At 48.3% G+C, this 21,461-nt stretch overlaps 1 protein-coding gene across 1 annotated transcript in view; it reads right to left on the minus strand.

Moving 5' to 3' along the window:
- Positions 1-288: 288 nt before the first annotated feature.
- Positions 289-21,461, minus strand: part of LOC138661744 (olfactomedin-4-like) — a 32,288-nt gene continuing 11,115 nt past the window's right edge. Inside the window, exon 6 of the mRNA XM_069746634.1 lies at positions 289-1,152. Within this exon, the coding sequence (XP_069602735.1) occupies positions 356-1,152 (797 nt within the window). The 3' untranslated portion in view covers positions 289-355. The remainder of the gene's footprint in view (positions 1,153-21,461) is intronic.

A 21,461-nucleotide genomic window follows, 5' to 3' on the forward strand; every position in this document is an offset into this window, starting at 1 on the left:
CTTGAAATGCAATATAATTTAGCTTTATTTGCATGAAATTACATTGCTAACAAATATGAATCAAATTCAAAATTCTAAAAATTCTCCATTTTTTTAAAAATCTAAGTGCTTAGTGTAGTTAAAGGAATAAATCTATCACTAGGGTATATGGAATGTCAATGAAACCAATAGGTTCTGCTTTTTCTAAGAACCACCATAATTAAATGCAGACATGGCTATGGGTGGGATTGGTGCCATTTTTGAAAAAAAGACAAACTTTTTCTAGACTCAGGCAAGTCCTTAAAACATCCACATATCATAGGACTTTTAATTATTGATTGATGCAATTAGTTGAAAAATAAATTTGAGATTCATTTCATTTAAGAGCTTTAAAAATAAGATCATATGTGAGGAGATAAGCATCATTGTACATGTAGAGCTTGTGATCGTTGGGATTGTAGGAGAGACTGTGCATATTGTCCATCATCTTATCAAATCGTACGCTCAGGTAGGTTTCTTTGCTGGTTTTAGTGTCGTACATGTAGAAGATCTCCTCTTTCTTTGTACTGAGGGATCTAGTGACATATAAGACTCCACACACCATGAAAGCGTTGGTGGCCCCACGTTTGTACTGGGTAGTGGACCATGTCTGCATCAACTCAAGAGTAGTGCCATTAACTTTACCAATGCGAATGTTTCCTCCATCAGCTTCAGTTGTGTAAATAACCCAGAGCCCGTCCTCATCACCGGCAAAGTCTATATCCTGCCATGCAGTTGATGAGTATGAAAACCGATTGTTATATGCGGCATCAGCGAGAACCTTGCGCTCCACAGTGTTGGTTGGTATGTTCAGTTTGCAGAGATTCTGGGAGTTATGGCAGTTATAGTACAGTGATTTGTTGTACATGATCATTCCACCTCCTTGTCCACTTACTGGAGTGCTTTTTTCTTCTTTATGTTTGTAGATCAAGAGATCATCGTAGGTTTCATAGTAGCGTATGACCCTCATTTCCCTTACATCCGTATAGAGAGGAGCCACAAATTGCATTCCTTGATCAGCTCCAAGAAACGAGTCACTTCCCCAACCTCCAGATTTGTAGCTGACTCCCCAAAAGTTCAGTTGTACTACCAAAGGTTTGCTGATATTCACTATTCCTCCATGGCCACATTTGCCTTAGCAAAGAAACAAAATTGCATATAACATATTAATAAAGTATTCACACATCAGTCAATAACTTATTCGCTGAAAACTACAAATAAAATTCAGACATTTTCAAGTTTTTTTTCACATTCCCTTATGTTACAGTTTTATTCTGCAATGAGCAAAATCTGAGAGGATTACTATCTCTCTTTAAGAAGACCGATCATGTTTAGAGTCTTATTGACTATGATCCATGGAACTAACATGAAAATTGGATTTCTCTCGGAGGAAAGAAGATTATTTTGTTAGTGCTACCTATATTATATACCTACTCTATAAGTCAGTGTTCTGCCAGTAAATGTCCTTTGCATATATTACTGATCATTTTCCAAAGTTTATTAAAAACTCATATATTGACATAAAGAAAGAATAGCTATCTCTAATTGGGGGCACTAGCAAGATAATTTTGTTATTCGGGAAGCCAACTAATTTACATGCAGTTATGGTAAAAATAAGAAAATGAAATATATATGTGTTCTGAATTTTATTGAGGAACAATTTGCAACAATTACAGCATTGGGTCTCCATGGAGTTATAAACTTGGCACACTTGAATTTGAACAGGAGGCCACGAGAGGTGGTGAGTTCTCCTTCCATGAAAGTTTTCAAACAGAGGCTGGACAGACATCTGTCTGGGATGATTTAGTGAATCCTGCTTTGAGCAGGGGCTTGGACCAGATGACCCAGGAGGTCCCTTCCAACTCTATCATTCTATGTTTCTATGAAGACTTTATTGACATTTTATCTACAAATACTGCAAATCTTTGTCAGGTTTTATGAGTTTCACTCATGTCTATTTACAGGCCTCCTCGGGAATCTTGGCTTCCTCTAGGCATGACAATTGGAATTGGAGGATATGATTGTCCATTTTAAAGGTTCTCTAGTCTTCACTGTGGAACTCTAGGAGCCTTCCAGAGTCACTTCTCTAACTATGACTCTTGTTCTTAAAGTCATCATTTAGTTCTTTGTCACCTTTCTACCTAAGGTTTTTCTTCTCTCAGTTTGGCAGGGCAACCAGCTCTCGAAAGAGTCCTGATGGTTGTATGTGGCTCCTCTTTATAATACAGTACTGCATGTTCTGTCTATCTCTTTATTTGTACCAGGACAAGCCACTTCTTTGTTAAGGTCACTTACTAATTTTTGTCTGACACACTGTCTACTATATGGGGCCATGAAGAAGCTGCTGTCCTTTAGATGGAAATGAATGTTACAGACTTCCAGCACATCTTCTTGACATTTAAACCTAATGATGTGCTCCTGTCTTATTTGTCCTAATTTTTACTTTCATTTTCATTATTTATTTTTTTGCCATGACATTTTCAGTGCTTTTGAACAAAATTTTGGTAATTTTTTTTCAATAGAGCTTTCTTAATTTACACTGCTTTCATCATAGGATGGCCATCTTTGAAGGGGTTAGGATGCACCAAGTTTACACATTATCCCCTCCCTTTCAATAGGATAGTAATGTATAACTTCCTGGTTGCTGGAAGCTTGACACCTAAGGCTCACCAACACAAAATGAGGACTTAACCCCTTCCCGACCCATGACGCCACGTAGGCGTCATGAAAGTCGGTGCCAATCCGACCCATGACGCCTATGTGGCGTCATGGAAAGATCGCGTCCCTGCAGGCCGGGTGAAAGGGTTAACTCCCATTTCACCCGATCTGCAGGGACAGGGGGAGTGGTAGTTTAGCCCAGGGGGGGGGTGGCTTCACCCCCTCGTGGCTACGATCGCTCTGATTGGCTGTTGAAAGTGAAACTGCCAATCAGAGCGATTTGTAATATTTCACCTATTATAACGGGTGAAATATTACAATCCAGCCATGGCCGATGCTGAAATATCATCGGCCATGGCTGGAAATACTAATGTGCCCCCACCCCACCCCACCGATCGCCCCCGCAGCCCCCCGATCTGGCCGGTACACTGCTCCGGCTCCCCTCCGTCCTGTGCGCTGCTCCCCCCCGTGCTCTTGTCCGCTCCCCCCGTGCTCCAATCACCCCCCCGTGCTCCAATCACCCCCCCTGCACTCCGATCCACACCCCCCGTGCTCCGTTCCACCCCCCCGTGCTCCATTCCAGCCCCCCCGTGCTCCATTCCAGCCCCCCCGTGCTCCGTTCCACCCCTCCCGCGCTCCGATTCCCCCCCCGTGCTCCGATCCCCCCCCGTGGTCCCCCCCACCCCATCATACTTACCGATCCAGCCGGGGTCCCGTCCGTCTTCTCCCTGGGCGCCGCCATCTTCCAAAATGGCGGGCGCATGCGCAGTGCGCCCGCCGAATCTGCCGGCCGGCAGATTCGTTCCAAAGTGCATTTTGATCACTGAGATATAATCTATCTCAGTGATCAAAATAAAAAAAATAATAAATGACCCCCCCCCTTTGTCACCCCCATAGGTAGGGACAATAAAAAAATAAAGAAATGTTTTTTTTCCACTAATGTTAGAATAGGGTTAGGGTTAGGGGTAGGGTTAGGGGTAGGGTTAGGGGTAGGGTTAGGGTTAGGGTTAGGGGTAGGGGTAGGGTTAGGGGTAGGGTTAGGGGTAGGGGTAGGGCTAGGGTTAGGGCTAGGGGTAGGGTTAGGGCTAGGGTTAGGGTTTCGGTATGTGCACACGTATTCTGGTCCTCTGCGGATTTTTCCGCTGCGGATTTGATAAATCCGCAGTGCTAAACCGCTGCGGATTTATGGCGGATTTACCGCGTTTTTTTCTGCGCATTTCACTGCGGTTTTACAACTGCGATTTTCTATTGGAGCAGTTGTAAAACCGCTGCGGAATCCGCACAAAAGAAGTGACATGCTGCGGAATGTAAACCGCTGCGTTTCCGTGCAGTTTTTCCGCAGCATGTGTACAGCGATTTTTGTTTCCCGTAGGTTTACATTGAACTGTAAACTCATGGGAAACTGCTGCGGATCCGCAGCGTTTTCCGCAGCGTGTGCACATACCTTTAGAATTAGGCTATGTGCACACGGTGCGGATTTGGCTGCGGATTCGCAGCAGTGTTCCATCAGGTTTACAGTACCATGTAAACATATGAAAAACAAAATCCGCTGTGCCCATGGTGCGGAAAATACCGCGCGGAAACGCTGGGTTGTATTTTCCGCAGCATGTCAATTCTTTGTGCAGATTCCGCAGCGAATTACACCTGTTCCTCAATAGGAATCCGCAGGTGAAATCCGCACAAAAAACACTGGAAATCCGCGGAAAATCCGCAGGTAAAACGCAGTGCCTTTTACCCGCGGATTTTTCAAAAATGGTGCGGAAATATCTCACACGAATCCGCAACGTGGGCACATAGCCTTAGGGTTAGGGTTGGAATTAGGGTTGTGGTTAGGGTTAGGGGTGTGTTGGGGTTAGGGTTGTGGTTAGGGGTGTGTTGCGGTTAGGGTTGTGATTAGGGTTATGGCTACAGTTGGGATTAGGGTTAGGGGTGTGTTGGGGTTAGTGTTGGAGGTAGAATTGAGGGGTTTCCACTGTTTAGGCACATCAGGGGTCTCCAAACGCAACATGGCGCCACCATTGATTCCAGCCAATCTCGTATTCAAAAAGTCAAATGGTGCTCCCTCACTTCCGAGCCCTGAAGTGTGCCCAAACAGTGGTTTACCCCCACATATGGGGTACCAGCATACTCAGGACAAACTGCGCAACAATTACTTGGGTCCAATTTCTCCTGTTACCCTTGTGAATCTAAAAAAATGCTTGCTAAAACATAATTTTTGAGGAAAGAAAAATGATTTTTTATTTTCACGGCTCTGCGTTGTAAACGTCTGTGAAGCACTTGGGGGTTCAAAGTGCTCACCACATATCTAGATAAGTTCCTTGGGGGGTCTAGTTTCTAAAATGGGGTCACTTGTGGGGGTTTCTACTGTTTAGGCACACCAGGGGCTCTGCAAACGCAATGTGACACCCGTAGACCATTCCATCAAAGTCTGCATTTCAAAAGTCACTACTTCCCTTCTGAGCCCCGACGTGTGCCCAAACAGTGGTTTACCCCCACTCATGGGGTATCAGCATATTCAGGAGAAACTGGACAACAACTTTTGGGGTCCAATTTCTCCTGTAACCCTTGGGAAAATAAAAAATTCTGGGCTAAATAATTATTTTTGAGGAAAGAAAACGTATTTATTATTTTCACGGCTCTGCATTATAAACTTCTATGAAGCGCTTGGGGGTTCAAAGTGCTCACCACACATCTAGATAAGTTCCTTTCGGGGTCTAGTTTCCAAAATGGAGTCACTTGTGGGGGGTTTCTACTGTTAAGCCACATCAGGGGCTCTGCAAACGCAACGTGACGCCCACAGAGCATTCCATCAAAGTCTGCATTTCAAAACGTCACTACTTCACTTCCGAGCCTCGGCATGTGCCCAAACAGTGGTTTACCCCCACATATGGGGTATCAGCGTACTCAGGAGAAACTGGACAACAACTTTTGGGGTCCAATTTTTTCTGTAACCCTTGGGAAAATAAAACATTCTGGGCTAAATAATTATTTTTGAGGAAAGAAAACGTATTTATTATTTTCACGGCTCTGCATTATAAACTTCTATGAAGCACTTGGGGGTTCAAAGTGCTCACCACACATCTAGATAAGTTCCTTTGGGGGTCTAGTTTCCAAAATGGGGTCACTTGTGGGGGGTTTCTACTGTTAAGCCACATCAGGGGCTCTGCAAACGCAACGTGACGCCCACAGAGCATTCCATCAAAGTCTGCATTTCAAAACGTCACTACTTCACTTCCGAGCCCCGGCATGTGCCCAAACAGTGATTTACCCCCACATATGGGGTATCAGCGTACTCAGGAGAAACTGGACAACAACTTTTGGGGTCAAATTTCTCCTGTTACCCTTGGGAAAATAAAAAATTGCAGGCTAAAAGATCATTTTTGAGAAAATAATTTTTTATTTTTATTTTCATGGCTCTGCGTTATAAACTTCTGTGAAGCACCTGGGGGTTCAAAGTCCTCACCACACATCTAGATTAGTTCCTTTGGGGGTCTAGTTTCCAAAATGGGGTCATTTCTGGGGGATCTCCAATGTTTAGGCACACAGGGGCTCTCCAAACGTGACATGGTGTCCGCTAATGATTGGAGCTAATTTTCCATTTAAAAAGCCAAATGGCGTGCCATCCCTTCCGAGCCCTGCCGTGCGCCCAAACAGTGGTTTACCCCCACATATGGGGTATCAGCATACTCAGGACAAACTGGACAACAATATTTGGGGTCCAATTTCTCCTATTATCCTTGGCAAAATAGGAAATTCCAGGCTAAAAAATCATTTTTGAGGAAAGAAAAATTATTTTTTATTTTCATGGCTCTGCGTTATAAACTTCTGTGAAGCACCTGGGGGTTTAAAGTGCTCAATATGCATCTAGATAAGTTCCTTGGGGGGTCTAGTTTCCAAAATGGGGTCACTTGTGGGGGAGCTCCAATGTTTAGGCACACAGGGGCTCTCCAAACGCGACATGGTGTCCGCTAACAATTGGAGCTAATTTTCCATTCAAAAAGTCAAATGGCGCGCCTTCCCTTCCGAGCCCTGCCGAGTGCCCAAACAGTGGTGTACCCCCACATATGAGGTATCGGCGTACTCGGGAGAAATTGCCCAACAAATTTTATGATCCATTTTATCCTACTGCCCATGTGAAAATGAAAAAATTGAGGCGAAAATAATTTTTTTGTGAAAAAAAAGTACTTTTTCATTTTTACAGATCAATTTGTGAAGCACCTGAGGGTTTAAAGTGCTCACTAGGCATCTAAATAAGTTCCTTGGGGGGTCTAGTTTCCAAAATGGGGTCACTTGTGGGGGAGCGCCAATGTTTAGGCACACAGGAGCTATCCAAACGCGACATGGTGTCCGCTAACGATGGAAATAATTTTTCATTCAAAAAGTCAAATGGCGCTCCTTCCCTTCCGAGCCTTACCATGTGCCCAAACAGTGGTTTACCCCCACATGTGAGGTATTGGTGTACTCAGGAGAAATTGCCCAACACATTTTAGGATCCATTTTATCCTGTTGCCCATGTGAAAATGAAAAAATTGAGGCTAAAAGAATTTTTTTGTGAAAAAAAGTACTTTTTCATTTTTACGGATCAATTTGTGAAGCACCTGGGGGTTCAAAGTGCTCACTATGCATCTAGATAAGTTCCTTGGGATGTCTAGTTTCCAAAATGGGGTCACTTGTGGGGGAGCTCCAATTTTTAGGCACACGGGGGCTTTCCAAACGTGACATGGTGTCCGCTAAAGAGTGGAGCCAATTTTTGATTCAAAAAGTCAAATGGCGCTCCTTCCCTTCCAAGCCCTGCCGTGCGCCCAAACAGTGGTTTACCCCCACATATGAGGTATCAGCGTACTCAGGACAAATTGGACAACAACTTTCGTGGTTCAGTTTCTCCTTTTACCATTGGGAAAATAAAAAAATTGTTGCTAAAAGATAATTTTTGTGACTAAAAAGTTAAATGTTCATTTTTTCCTTCCATGTTGCTTCTGCTGCTGTGAAGCACCTGAAGGGTTAATAAACTTCTTGAATGTGGTTTTGAGTACCTTGAGGGGTACAGTTTTTAGAATGGTGTCACTTTTGGGTATTTTCAGCCATATAGACCCCTCAAACTGACTTCAAATGTGAGGTGGTCCCTAAAAAAAATGGTTTTGTAAATTTCGTTGTAAAAATGAGAAATCGCTGGTCAAATTTTAACCCTTATAACTTCCTAGCAAAAAAAAATTTTGTTTCCAAAATTGTGCTGATGTAAAGTAAACATGTGGGAAATGTTATTTATTAACTATTTTGTGTCACATAACTCTCTGGTTTAACAGAATAAAAATTCAAAATGTGAAAATTGCAAAATTTTCGCCAAATTTCCGTTTTTATCACAAATAAACGCAGAATTTATTGACCTAAATTTACCACTAACATGAAGCCCAATATGTCACGAAAAAAACAATCTCAGAACCGCTAGGATCCGTTGAAGCGTTCCTGAGTTATTACCTCATAAAGGGACACTGGTCAGAATTGCAAAAAACGGCAAGGTCTTTAAGGTCAAAATAGGCTGGGTCATGAAGGGGTTAAAAAATCCTCCAAAAATATTTTAAAAAAAGTCACAGAGAAAGAAGCAGAGATGATTACTTGCTCAGGCCTCCAGAACAAATACACTGGCAGGGTGCAGCGGACCCGATTAATGATGGCAGAAACACAGGTGTAAAAATACCGATGAAACAACCACTTTCAATCTAGTGTTCACTGTTTGGTATTTAAGTGCACAAACAAAAAGATAAAAGATAATAGTCTGTTTGTGGCATTGTTCACACAGACAATGCCACAATCTGACAGGGAGAAGGACTTGGGGATCCTAGTTAATGATAAACTTACCTGGAGCAGCCAGTGCCAGGCAGCAGCTGCATAGGCAAACAGGATCATGGGGTGCATTAAAAGAGGTCTGGATACACATGATGAGAGCATTATACTGCCTCTGTACAAATCCCTAGTTAGACCGCACATGGAGTACTGTGTCCAGTTTTGGGCACCGGTGCTCAGGAAGGATATAATGGAACTAGAGAGAGTACAAAGGAGGGCAACAAAATTAATAAAGGGGATGGGAGAACTACAATACCCAGATAGATTAGCGAAATTAGGATTATTTAGTCTAGAAAAAAGACGACTGAGGGGCGATCTAATAACCATGTATAAGTATATAAGGGGACAATACAAATATCTCGCTGAGGATCTGTTTATACCAAGGAAGGTGACGGGCACAAGGGGGCATTCTTTGCGTCTGGAGGAGAGAAGGTTTTTCCACCAACATAGAAGAGGATTCTTTACTGTTAGGGCAGTGAGAATCTGGAATTGCTTGCCTGAGGAGGTGGTGATGGCGAACTCAGTCGAGGGGTTCAAGAGAGGCCTGGATGTCTTCCTGGAGCAGAACAATATTGTATCATACAATTATTAGGTTCTGTAGAAGGACGTAGATCTGGGTATTTATTATGATGGAATATAGGCTGAACTGGATGGACAAATGTCTTTTTTCGGCCTTACTAACTATGTTACTATGTTACTAATGCAGAGCATCTGGCTTACAGCCTATTACTAACGCACATACAGGCGGGCTGCCCAGTGCTACAAAATGCATGCTGTGTGAACATAGGCCACAGTTTACAGAGCCATCTTGGTCCAACTGCACCCTGCAAGTTAAAGTGCCAAAAAATATCAATGTATGCAAGGTATTGGTTAATATTGGGGCCCAATATATAAGCTGGCAACCCACGTCAAGGGTCCTTACACTACAGCGGGAACCCGGCTTCCTGGATCGCACCAGCTGAACAGCTGATCGCCACCGCAGCTGCATGTGTCACGGCTGTGTTACTGTCACAGCACATGCATGGAGAGCCCAACACACTTCTTTCAGATCCCCGCTAGCACCGTGAGTTGTAAGCGCTCACTGTGCTAGTGGGAATCTCACCGGATCTTATAGCAGCTTACCCAGCTGGGAACGGAGCTCAGTGACCGGAGGTCACCTCTATAATGTCATCCCCGGTCACTGATGCTGCATTCCCAGCAGCTCATTGGTTTTCAGCTGGGACGGTCACATCTTGGCTCCGTTCAGGTTGAAAACTAATTATCCCCCAGACATGGATTCCTGCATGAGACACAACGACAGACAGGTATGGTATATTGTTGTTTTTTTTTATTTTACTTTTATTACAGGCAGGGCCGTATTTAGAGTTTGTGCTGCCCTAGGCACTTTTCGTGCTGCCTCCCCCATTGGTGAGTATGACTAATGCAGACACTATCGGCAGTGACTTAGGCTACTTTCACATCATTTTGCTGCGATCCGGCTGTCATGATATGAACTTTTGCCCTGTCCTGTATTTGAATAATATGCCATTTGATGTATGTAACTGTTCTCTGGTTTCTATTAGCTGTAATTCATGTATTTTCTTGGCTGGGAGTTCACCTGTAACAATATGTCTCCTTCCCCCAATACTTGCAGCCCTCAGCTCTAATGTAATTAAGCTTTGTCAACATCACTAGTGGAGGAATAGCCATTCTTCCTCACAGCAGGTGGCTAGTCAAATGTACATACTACATAGATTAAGGGGAGCCCACCAGTCTAGAATCTTCTGGTGGACCCAACCATTGAATAGAAGGTGTGACCCCTACCCCCGTCATGGGCGGATCCCAGGAGCTCAGACAATCCATTCTTATTTCGAGATCAGATGTGAGTTGATCCTTGAAGGAGAAGGAGTGGGGATTCTTAGCTGAGGCAAGACCCCATGTCCATCTAGGACTGTGGAAGCGAACGGGGCGAGACTTGAGCTGAGGACATATCTCGTCGTTTGTGAGATTGTTTTGGGATCCCTTGGATTAATTGTGGACTATTGCTTTGTTACCTGGCACAAGGATTATCGGGAGGTGCCCCCGAACCTGTTCCATTGGACTAATTGTGGACTCTGTAGATCTACCTGCATGTGTTGTTCCAGCGTTCTTGATAATAAATCTGTTGAATCATCCCTTGGCCTGTTGTCCCTTCTTGCTCTGCCGTACACCCCGTCACAAACTGGTGGCAGCGGTGGGACCAGAGCAGAAGGAATAGAGGACAAAGGCCCATCAACATCGGGAACCAGCACCGCAGAGTACAAGAACTGGACTGCGGTGAACCTACAAACAAAGGCCCGTGAACTGGGAGTCAGCTACAAGGGACTCTCCAAGGAGCAGCTCATTGAGGCTTTGGAAGGAGTTCGCCTGCAAGATGATGCTGAGGAAGGATCCTCACAGCAAATGGAGGAAAGACTGCAGCCGGAGGTAAATGCCCAAAGGAGTCAGTGGGTTGTGTGGTACGAGGAGGAGTTGGCATTGCTGGGAGAAGAGGCCACCATGGACGATAAGGGGGAGGCCATTCACAGAGCTCAGGAGAGGGAGGCCATTCACAGAGCCGAGGAGAGGGAGGCCATTCACAGAGCCGAGGAGAGGGAGGCCATTTACAGAGCTCAGGAGAGGGAGGCCATTCACAGAGCCGAGGAGAGGGAGAGGGAGGCCATTCACAGAGCCGAGGACAGAGCTCAGGAGATGGCATTGCTGGAGAGGCAGATCGCTTTGGAAGCAGCTAGAAGCTCCAGACAGACTCTAACCCTAGCACCCACCATGAGGGAACTCCCCAGAGTGTCCCGCAAAGACTTCAAGCCTTTTAATGAGGCTGCAGGCGACATTGAGGGCTTCTTCCAGGACTTTGAGCATCAGTGTCGATTAATGGAAGTCCCGGAAAGGGAGTGAGTCCGACATCTGGTGGGGCTCTTAGAGAGTGGAGCTGCCACAGCCTATAGAGCTATGGACCTTCGGGGAAACTGTGAGTATGCGGAGATTAAACAGACTATTCTAGAACATTATGCTGTTACGCCAGACACTTACCGGACTCAGTTTCGTACTTTAGCCTGTGATGAGGAAGTGTCTTTCAAGATGTATGCCCACAGACTCAAACAAATATGTCATCGCTGGCTGGAGGCAGAGGAGGCCTTAACCTGGGAGACCTTCCTCCAGGTTATCCTAAAAGAGCAGTTTTACTTCAAGTGCCCTGCTGAGATCCGGGAATGGGTGCGTGAGAGGAGACCAGCCACTGTGGAGGAAGCTGCAGCTCTAGCTGATGAGGCTCTCACCATCAAGCCTCAGTGGAAAAAACTACTATTCAGTGAGAAAAAAACTACCAGCCCCCCAATGCTGGCGGCCCCTGGTCCTTCGGCCTCCAATATTTACCATCCCACTAGACCATCAACTCATGGTGACCTTCGTGTGACTGTGCCCCGCACTACTCCTGCTCCACCTTTGGGAATACGACGTGGAGGAAGAATCCCAGAGCGCAGATGTTATGGATGTGGGCAGCCTGGGCATCTGCAATTCCAATGTCCAGGTGTTCGGAGGCAGAACAGCTACAGACCGCCTTTGCCTGTTCATTATCTACAGACCCCCTCACCAGGAGAGGAGCTGGATTCAGTCCCTGATGACTTGCCAAGTGACTCTGATATCCTGGCTCCCCTACCAGGAGTCTATGGGGTGCGAGCCCCAGCCACCTGTTCTTCTGATCTTCATCACAAACATCTACAGGAGGTTGTGCTGGATGGCCAAAAAGTTGTTGGCTTCCGTGACACTGGGGCTTTCCTCACCATAGCCGATCCCCGAGTAATTCAACCAGAAGCAATTCAAAAGGGACCAGGAATTGCCATTGAATTGGCTGGAGGCACCCAGAGATATATTCCAAGAGCGAGTGTGACCCTGGATTATGGCTTTGGGGCCAAACAATGCATGGTCGGTGTGATGAGCGGCCTCCCTGCAGATGTTCTTCTGGGAAATGATGTGGGAAATCTTCATTGCAACTTTGTCGGTGCGGTAACCAGAAGTCAAGCCAAGAGAGCAGCGGATGTGGACGTGTACAACCCATCCATGGAAATGAGGCCACCAGAACTGCCGTCACAGCCGGTGAGTGATTCTTCTTGTGGGGATAATATGAATGTTACTTGGGATAAAGTTCAGTTTAGACAAGAGGTAGAGACTGACCCCACCCTTGCTAGTTTTAGAGCTCGAGCTGAGATAGGGCAGCTAGGGGTGAACGGGGAAAGAATTATCAGAGAAAATGGACTTCTATATCGGGTTACCAATGCCGACTCCCTAGATAAGCCCTGGACTTATAGCAAACAGCTGATTGTTCCTCAGAAGTACAGAATTCCCCTATTACACCTTGCTCATGACATTCCTATGGCCGGCCATCAAGGCAAAACTCGCACGGAGAGACGATTGACTCAAACTTTCTATTGGCCGGGGATTTCCCAAGCTGTAGCGCATTTCTGCCGAACTTGTGACATATGTCAGCGTAGAGGGCGACCCGGAGATCACCCAAAGGCACCCCTGCAACCGCTGCCTATGATAGAAGAACCCTTTCAACGAGTAGCTGTCGATATCATTGGACCTCTGGCTAAACCAAGTAAATCTGGAAAGCAGTACATTCTCACTGTTGTGGATTATGCCACCCGATATCCAGAAGCTGTGGCCTTGTCAAGTATTTCCGCAGCCAAGGTGGCCGAGGCCTTGGTTACCATTTTTACCAGAGTAGGATTCCCCAGTGAGATCTTGTCAGACCAAGGCTCCCAGTTCATGTCAGAGCTGGTCCAGTGCCTGTGGCGCACTTGTGGAGTACGAGCAATCCAAACGACCCCATATCATCCTCAAACAAATGGACTTTGTGAACGATTCAATGGCACTCTGAAGAATATGCTAAGGGCCTTCACTGACAGAGATTCAGACTGGGAGAAGTACCTACCCCATCTCTTGTTTGCCTATCGGGAAGTTCCCCAGGAGTCCACTGGGTTTTCCCCCTTTGAACTACTCTATGGAAGAAAGGTCTGAGGACCCTTAACCCTGCTCAAGGAATACTGGGAGGGGCAAGTTGAGGATACAGGAGCCCCTGTTGTCCCTTATGTCCTAAAGTTGCGAGAAACCCTGGCTTAACTTGCTAGTTTTGCCCAGAGCCATGTGCGGATGGCTCAAACCAGACAGAAGACATGGTATGACCGTAAAGCACGCTATCGGGAGTTTGTAGAAGGACAACAGGTCTTAATGATTGTTCCCCACCGGCAGAATAAACTGCAGACCACATGGGAGGGTCCCTTCCGGGTTCTCAGAAAACTAAATGACACCAATTATCTTCTTGCTTTAGATGATCAGGGGCTAAGACAAAAGACTGTCCATGTGAATATGATTAAGGAGTACCATGACCGGAACATTCCAGTGATAGCAAGCTGTCGGCTGGCTTCAGAAGATGGTCAAGAGGATGAGGACTCCCTACCTGATCTCGTGGAAGCAGCGAGAGCCCCATCCACTGTGGAACAGGTTCCACTGGGAGATCACCTGGATTCCTTACAGAAAAAACAGATGCTGGGAGTGCTTCAACAGAGACAGGCTGCTTTCTCATCCCAACCAGGTCGAACCACCGTCACCCAACATCATGTGGATACTCAGGGTATCCGTCCCATACAACAGGCTCCTTACCGGGTACCTGAATCAGTTCGACACACCATGCAGCATGAACTGGAGGAGATGTTACAGCTTGGAGTAATCCAGGCCTCCCATAGCCCTTGGGCCTCTCCTGTGGTGTTAGTACCCAAGAAGGATGGGAGTACTCGGTTTTGTGTGGACTATCGACGATTAAACTACCATACCGTCAGTGATCCTTACCCAATGCCCCGTACTGACGAGCTTCTAGACCGCCTGGCTGGGTCCCGATATGTCACTACCTTGGATCTCAGTAAGGGATACTGGCAAATCCCTCTGACGGAGGAAGGGAGAGAACGGTCCGCTTTTATAACCCCATTTGGTCTGTATGAATTTCTAAACATGCCCTTTGGAATGAAAACTGCCCCTGCAACCTTCCAGAGAATGGTGGACCAGATCCTCCAGGGATCTGGTGACTTTGCTTGTGCCTACTTGGATGATATCGCCATCTTCAGCCAGACGTGGGAGGAACATCTGAACCAAGTAGCCGTTATTCTTGACCTGCTTCTTGCAGCAGGCCTAACCATTCGACCAGATAAATGCCAATTGGGGATGGGTGAAGTCCAGTACCTAGGGCATAGAGTGGGAGGAGGGAAGCTCCGTCCTGAGCCTGCCAAAATCCAGGCTATTAGAGACTGGCCTGTACCCCAAACTAAGAAACAGGTTATGGCTTTTTTGGGCACTGCCGGTTATTACCGAAAATTTGTTTCTCATTTCAGCACTGTGGCCAAGCCTCTTACCGACCTGACCAAGAAAACGATGCCTCGGCTGGTGATCTGGACTCCAGCCTGTGATGAGGCTCTTAACCGGCTGAAGGACGCTCTGGTCTGCGACCCTGTTCTGGCTGCTCCAGACTACAAGAGGAGATTCATTGTGCAGACGGACGCCTCTGCTTATGGACTGGGAGCTGTACTCAGCCAGGTGAATGCAGCTGGGGACGAGCACCCCATTGCCTACCTCAGCCAGAAATTGCTGGACCGAGAAGTGGCCTATGCAACTGTTGAAAAAGAATGTCTGGCTGTAGTGTGGGCCCTCAGGAAACTAAGACCGTATCTGTATGGACGAGAATTTACTGTGGTTACTGATCACAATCCCCTCATCTGGCTGAACAGAGTCTCTGGGGACAATGGATGCTTACTACGATGGAGCCTGGCTCTGCAGCCCTATAACTTTACAATACAGTATAGAAGAGGCAGCCAACACCAAAATGCAGATGGACTGTCCAGGCAGGAGGAGCCCTGAGTCCGGTCAGCCATGCCTGTGTGTACTTAACCAGCGACCTGTAGAGGTCCCTGGTACGTACACAAATTGGGAGGGGAAGGGATTGTCATGATATGTACTTTTGCCCTGTCCTGTATTTGAATAATATGCCATTTGATGTATGTAACTGTTCTCTGGTTTCTATTAGCTGTAATTCATGTATTTTCTTGGCTGGGAGTTCACCTGTAACAATATGTCTCCTTCCCCCAATACTTGCAGCCCTCAGCTCTAATGTAATTAAGCTTTGTCAACATCACTAGTGGAGGAATAGCCATTCTTCCTCACAGCAGGTGGCTAGTCAAATGTACATACTACATAGATTAAGGGGAGCCCACCAGTCTAGAATCTTCTGGTGGACCCAACCATTGAATAGAAGGTGTGACCCTTACCCCCGTCATGGGCGGATCCCAGGAGCTCAGACAATCCATTCTTATTTCAAGATCAGATGTGAGTTGATCCTTGAAGGAGAAGGAGTGGGGATTCTTAGCTGAGGCAAGACCCCATGTCCATCTAGGACTGTGGAAGCGAACGGGGCGAGACTTGAGCTGAGGACATATCTTGTCGTTCGTGAGATTGTTTTGGGATCCCTTGGACTAATTGTGGACTATTGCTTTGTTACCTGGCACAAGGCTTATCGGGAGGTGCCCCCGAACCTGTTCCATTGGACTAATTGTGGACTCTGTAGATCTACCTGCATGTGTTGTTCCAGCGTTCTTGATAATAAATCTGTTGAATCATCCCTTGGCCTGTTGTCCCTTCTTGCTCTGCCGTACACCCCGTCACACCGGCAAATGCGGTACTTGCAGCACCAAGAAAAAAATGCTGCTAGCAGTGTTTTTTTTTCCTCTCACCTCAAGTGCTGCACATGTCCGCAAGTCCCATAGGGAATGAATGAGGCCGAACGCAGAGCTGCCGGCCTGTAAGTGATATGTTACACGACAGAGGAGGAAAAACTGCAGTATCTGCCGCGAATGGAGAAAATCGCTGATGTGAAAGTAGCTTTAGCAAACCTTTCCATTAGTTGTCATGTGAGAATCTGGTGGATCTCATACACAGTACATGGTCAGTTGATTCTGCCACGGTTGCAAGGTTTGGCTGACAAGTTTTTAAGGGGAACCTGTCAGTCGATTCATACGGGCAGCATCACTCAGACTGCAAACAGGGAAGTTTATCTCTGCAATGCTGGGACGTTTCAGAGAGAGTAGTTTGAAGAGCTGGATGGGTAATTTAGTGAGAGAACGGACTAATCTGTTGCTATCGTATGTGGGCTCCTCACTCCATGTCTCTAGATCAGGGGTGGGCAATTTATTTTCCCGAGGAGCCAGATGAAAGACCATGACTGTTGTGGAGGCCGAACCAATAGCATGAAAATAATTTTACTCAATATTAATTAATATTAATTGTATCACTTAATATTGAGCAGAATTAAGTATGCTGACACCCCCTATATATCTTTAAACCCCCCACAGCCCCTTAAATACAGCATGAGCCCCACACAGCCTCCCCATATACAGCATGAGACCAACCTCTCATCTCCTCTCCTCAGCAGCCTCCCCTCTCCTCACCAGCCTCTCACATCCTCCCATCACCAGCCTCCCCTCTCCTCAGCAGCCTCCCCTCACCAGCCTCTCATCTCCTCTCCTCAGCAGCCTCCCCTCACCAGCCTCTCATCTCCTCTCCTCAGCAGCCTCCCCTCACCAGCCTCTCATCTCCTCAGCAGCCTCCCCTCACCAGCCTCTCATGTCCTCTCCTCAGCAGCCTCCCCTCACCAGCCTCTCATGTCCTCTCCTCAGCAGCCTCCCCTCACCAGCCTCTCATCTCCTCTCCTTTCCAGCCTCTCCTCTCCTTTCCAGCCTCTCCTCTCCTTTCCAGCCTCTCCTCTCCAGCCTCACCTCTCCTCTCCAGCCTCTCATCTCATCTCCTTTCCAGCCTCTCCTCTCCTTTCCAGCCTCTCCTCTCTTTTCCAGCCTCTCCTCTCCTCTCCAGCCTCTCCTCTCCAGCCTCTCATCTCCTCTCCAGCCTCTCATCTGATCTCCTTTCCAGCCTCTCCTCTCCTTTCCAGCCTCTCCTCTCCTTTCCAGCCTCTCCTTTCCAGCCTCTCCTCTCCTCTCCAGCCTCTCCTCTCCTCTCCAGCCTCTCATCTCCTCTCCAGCCTCTCATCTCCTTTCCAGCCTCTCCTCTCCTCTCCAGCCTCTCCTCTCCTTACCAGCCTCTCATCTCCTCTCCTTACCAGCCTCTCATCTCCTTTCCAGCCTCTCCTCTCCTTTCCAGCCTCTCCTCTCCAGCCTCTCCTCTCCTTTCCAGCCTCTCCTTTCCAGCCTCTCATCTCCTCTCCTTTCCAGCCTCTCCTTACCAGCCTCTCATCTCTCCTTTCCAGCCTCTCATCTCCTCTCCTTACCAGCCTCTCATCTCCTCTCCTTACCAGCCTCTCATCTCCTCTCCTTACCAGCCTCACATCTCCTCTACTTTCCAGCCTCTCCTCTCCTTTCCAGCCACTCCTCTCCAGCCTCTCCTCTCCTTACCAGCCTCTCATCTTCTCTCCTTTCCAGCCTCTCCTCTCATTTCCAGCCTCTCCTCTCCTGCCTCTCATCTCCTTTCCAGCCTCTCCTCTCCTTACCAGCCTCTCATCTCCTCTCCTTACCAGCCTCTCATCTCCTCTTCTTTCCAGCCTCTCATCTCCTCTCCAGCCTTTCCTCTCCTTTCCAGCCTCTCCTCTCCTTACCAGCCTCTCATCTCCTCTCCTTTCCAGCCTCTCCTCTCCTGCCTCTCCTCTCCTTACCAGCCTCTCATCTCCTCTCCTTACCAGCCTCTCATCTCCTCTCCTTTCTAGCCTCTCCTCTCCTTTCCTGCCTCTCATCTCCTTTCCAGCCTCTCCTCTCCTTACCAGCCTCTCATCTCTCCTTTCCAGCCTCTCCTCTCCTTTCCAGCCTCTCCTCTCCTGCCTCTCATCTCCTTTCCAGCCTCTCCTCTCCTTTCCAGCCTCTCCTCTCCTGCCTCTCATCTCCTTTCCAGCCTCTCCTCTCCTTTCCAGCCTCTCCTCTCCTGCCTCTCATCTCCTTTCCAGCCTCTCCTCTCCTTACCAGCTTCTCATCTCCTCTCCTTTCTAGCCTCTCCTCTCCTTTCCTGCCTCTCATCTCCTTTCCAGCCTCTCCTCTCCTTACCAGCCTCTCATCTCCTCTCCTATCCAGCCTTTCCTCTCCTTTCCAGCCTCTCCTCTCCTGCCTCTCATCTCCTTTCCAGCCTCTCCTCTCCTTACCAGCCTCTCCTTACCAGCCTCTCCTCTCCTTACCAGCCTCTCCTCTCCTTTCCAGCCTCTCCTCTCCTTACCAGCCTCTCCTTTCCAGCCTCTCCTCTCCTTTCCAGCCTCTCATCTCCTGCCTCTCCTCTCCTTACCAGCCTCTCATCTCCTTTCCAGCCTCTCATCTCCTTACCAGCCTCTCCTTTCCAGCCTCTCCTCTCCTTTCCAGCCTCTCCTCTCCTGCCTCTCCTCTCCTTACCAGCCTCTCATCTCCTTACCAGCCTCTCATCTCCTTACCAGCCTCTCCTTTCCAGCCTCTCCTCTCATTTCCAGCCTCTCCTCTCCTGCCTCTCATCTCCAGTCCAGCCTCTCCTCTCCTTACCAGCCTCTCATGTCCTCTCCTTACCAGCCTCTCATCTCCTCTCCTTTCCAGCCTCTCATCTCCTCTCCTTTCCAGCCTCTCATCTCCTCTCCAGCCTTTCCTCTCCTTTCCAGCCTCTCCTCTCCTTACCAGCCTCTCATCTCCTCTCCTTTCCAGCCTCTCCTCTCCTGCCTCTCCTCTCCTTACCAGCCTCTCATCTCCTCTCCTTACCAGCCTCTCATCTCCTCTCCTTTCTAGCATCTCCTCTCCTTTCCTGTCTCTCATCTCCTTTCCAGCCTCTCCTCTCCTTACCAGCCTCTCATCTCTCCTTTCCAGCCTCTCCTCTCCTTTCCAGCCTCTCCTCTCCTGCCTCTCATCTCCTTTCCAACCTCTCCTCTCCTTTCCAGCCTCTCTTCTCCTGCCTCTCATCTCCTTTCCAGCCTCTCCTCTCCTTTCCAGCCTCTCCTCTCCTGCCTCTCATCTCCTTTCCAGCCTCTCCTCTCCTTACCAGCCTCTCATCTCCTCTCCTTTCTAGCGTCTCCTCTCCTTTCCTGCCTCTCATCTCCTTTCCAGCCTCTCCTCTCCTTACCAGCCTCTCATCTCCTCTCCTATCCAGCCTCTCCTCTCCTTTCCAGCCTCTCCTCTCCTGCCTCTCATCTCCTTTCCAGCCTCTCCTCTCCTTACCAGTCTCTCCTTTCCAGCCTCTCCTCTCCTTACCAGCCTCTCCTCTCTTTTCCAGCCTCTCCTCTCCTTACCAGCCTCTCCTTTCCAGCCTCTCCTCTCCTTTCCAGCCTCTCCTCTCCTGCCTCTCCTCTCCTTACCAGCCTCTCATCTCCTTTCCAGCCTCTCATCTCCTTACCAGCCTCTCATCTCCTTACCAGCCTCTCCTCTCCTTACCAGCCTCTCCTTTCCAGCCTCTCCTCTCATTTCCAGCCTCTCCTCTCCTGCCTCTCATCTCCAGTCCAGCCTCTCCTCTCCTTACCAGCCTCTCATCTCCTCTCCTTACCAGCCTCTCATCTCCTCTCCTTTCCAGCCTCTCATCTCCTCTCCTTTCCAGCCTCTCCTCTCCTCTCCAGCCTTTCCTCTCCTTTCCAGCCTCTCCTCTCCTCTCCTTACCAGCCTCTCATCTCCTCTCCTTTCCAGCCTCTCCTCTCCTGCCTCTCCTCTCCTTACCAGCCTCTCATCTCCTCTCCTTACCAGCCTCTCATCTCCTCTCCTTTCTAGCCTCTCCTCTCCTTTCCTGTCTCTCATCTCCTTTCCAGCCTCTCCTCTCCTTACCAGCCTCTCATCTCTCCTTTCCAGCCTCTCCTCTCCTTTCCAGCCTCTCCTCTCCTGCCTCTCATCTCCTTTCCAGCCTCTCCTCTCCTTTCCAGCCTCTCCTCTCCTGCCTCTCATCTCCTTTCCAGCCTCTCCTCTCCTTTCCAGCCTCTCCTCTCCTGCCTCTCATCTCCTTTCCAGCCTCTCCTCTCCTTACCAGCCTCTCATCTCCTCTCCTTTCTAGCCTCTCCTCTCCTTTCCTGCCTCTCATCTCCTTTCCAGCCTCTCCTCTCCTTACCAGCCTCTCATCTCCTCTCCTATCCAGCCTCTCCTCTCCTTTCCAGCCTCTCCTCTCCTGCCTCTCCTCTCCTTACCAGCCTCTCCTTTCCAGCCTCTCCTCTCCTTACCAGCCTCTCCTCTCCTTTCCAGCCTCTCCTCTCCTTACCAGCCTCACCTTTCCAGCCTCTCCTCTCCTTTCCAGCCTCTTCTCTCCTGCCTCTCCTGTCTTTACCAGCCTCTCATCTCCTTTCCAGCCTCTCATCTCCTTACCAGCCTCTCATCTCCTTTCCAGCCTCTCCTCTCCTTTCCAGCCTCTCATCCCCTCCCCTTAGCAGCCTCCCCTCTCCTCACTCACATCAGCAGACTCCCGTCTCCTCTCACCTCACTCCTCTCTGCAGCTTCCTCTGAGTCCTCACACACTGCCCGCCTCCTCCTCTCCCTGCTCACCCCCGACTTCAGTATCTTCTCCCACAGACATTACCTGCTTCTCTGCAGTCTGCTCCAGTGCTCTTACAGTAAGAAGAGCGCGCAGCGTGTGACATGACCGGCGTCAGGGGGACCATGATGCACTTGGGCTGCTGCTGCTTAAAGGTACAGCACCCATTTCTGGCCCATACAGTAGTCAGGGCAGCAATGCCCTGATGGCGGCCTTGCGCCCGAGACCCCCTCCCCCCGCAGCAGACTTTAAAAAAAAAAAAATTTTTAAACTTGCTCAGGTGCCGCCCCCCTGCATTGTCCCCGCTTTAGGCACGTGCCCTCAAGTGCCTAGTGGCAAATACGGCCCTGATTACAGGGCATCGAGGGCTTCGGTGGAATTAGGCGAGGTTGTATGCATGGTTTAATTAAGATTATTAAAGGAGTCTGTGTCAT

The sequence above is a fragment of the Ranitomeya imitator genome, chromosome 2, assembly GCF_032444005.1.
Source record: "Ranitomeya imitator isolate aRanImi1 chromosome 2, aRanImi1.pri, whole genome shotgun sequence".
Taxonomy (NCBI): domain Eukaryota; kingdom Metazoa; phylum Chordata; class Amphibia; order Anura; family Dendrobatidae; genus Ranitomeya; species Ranitomeya imitator.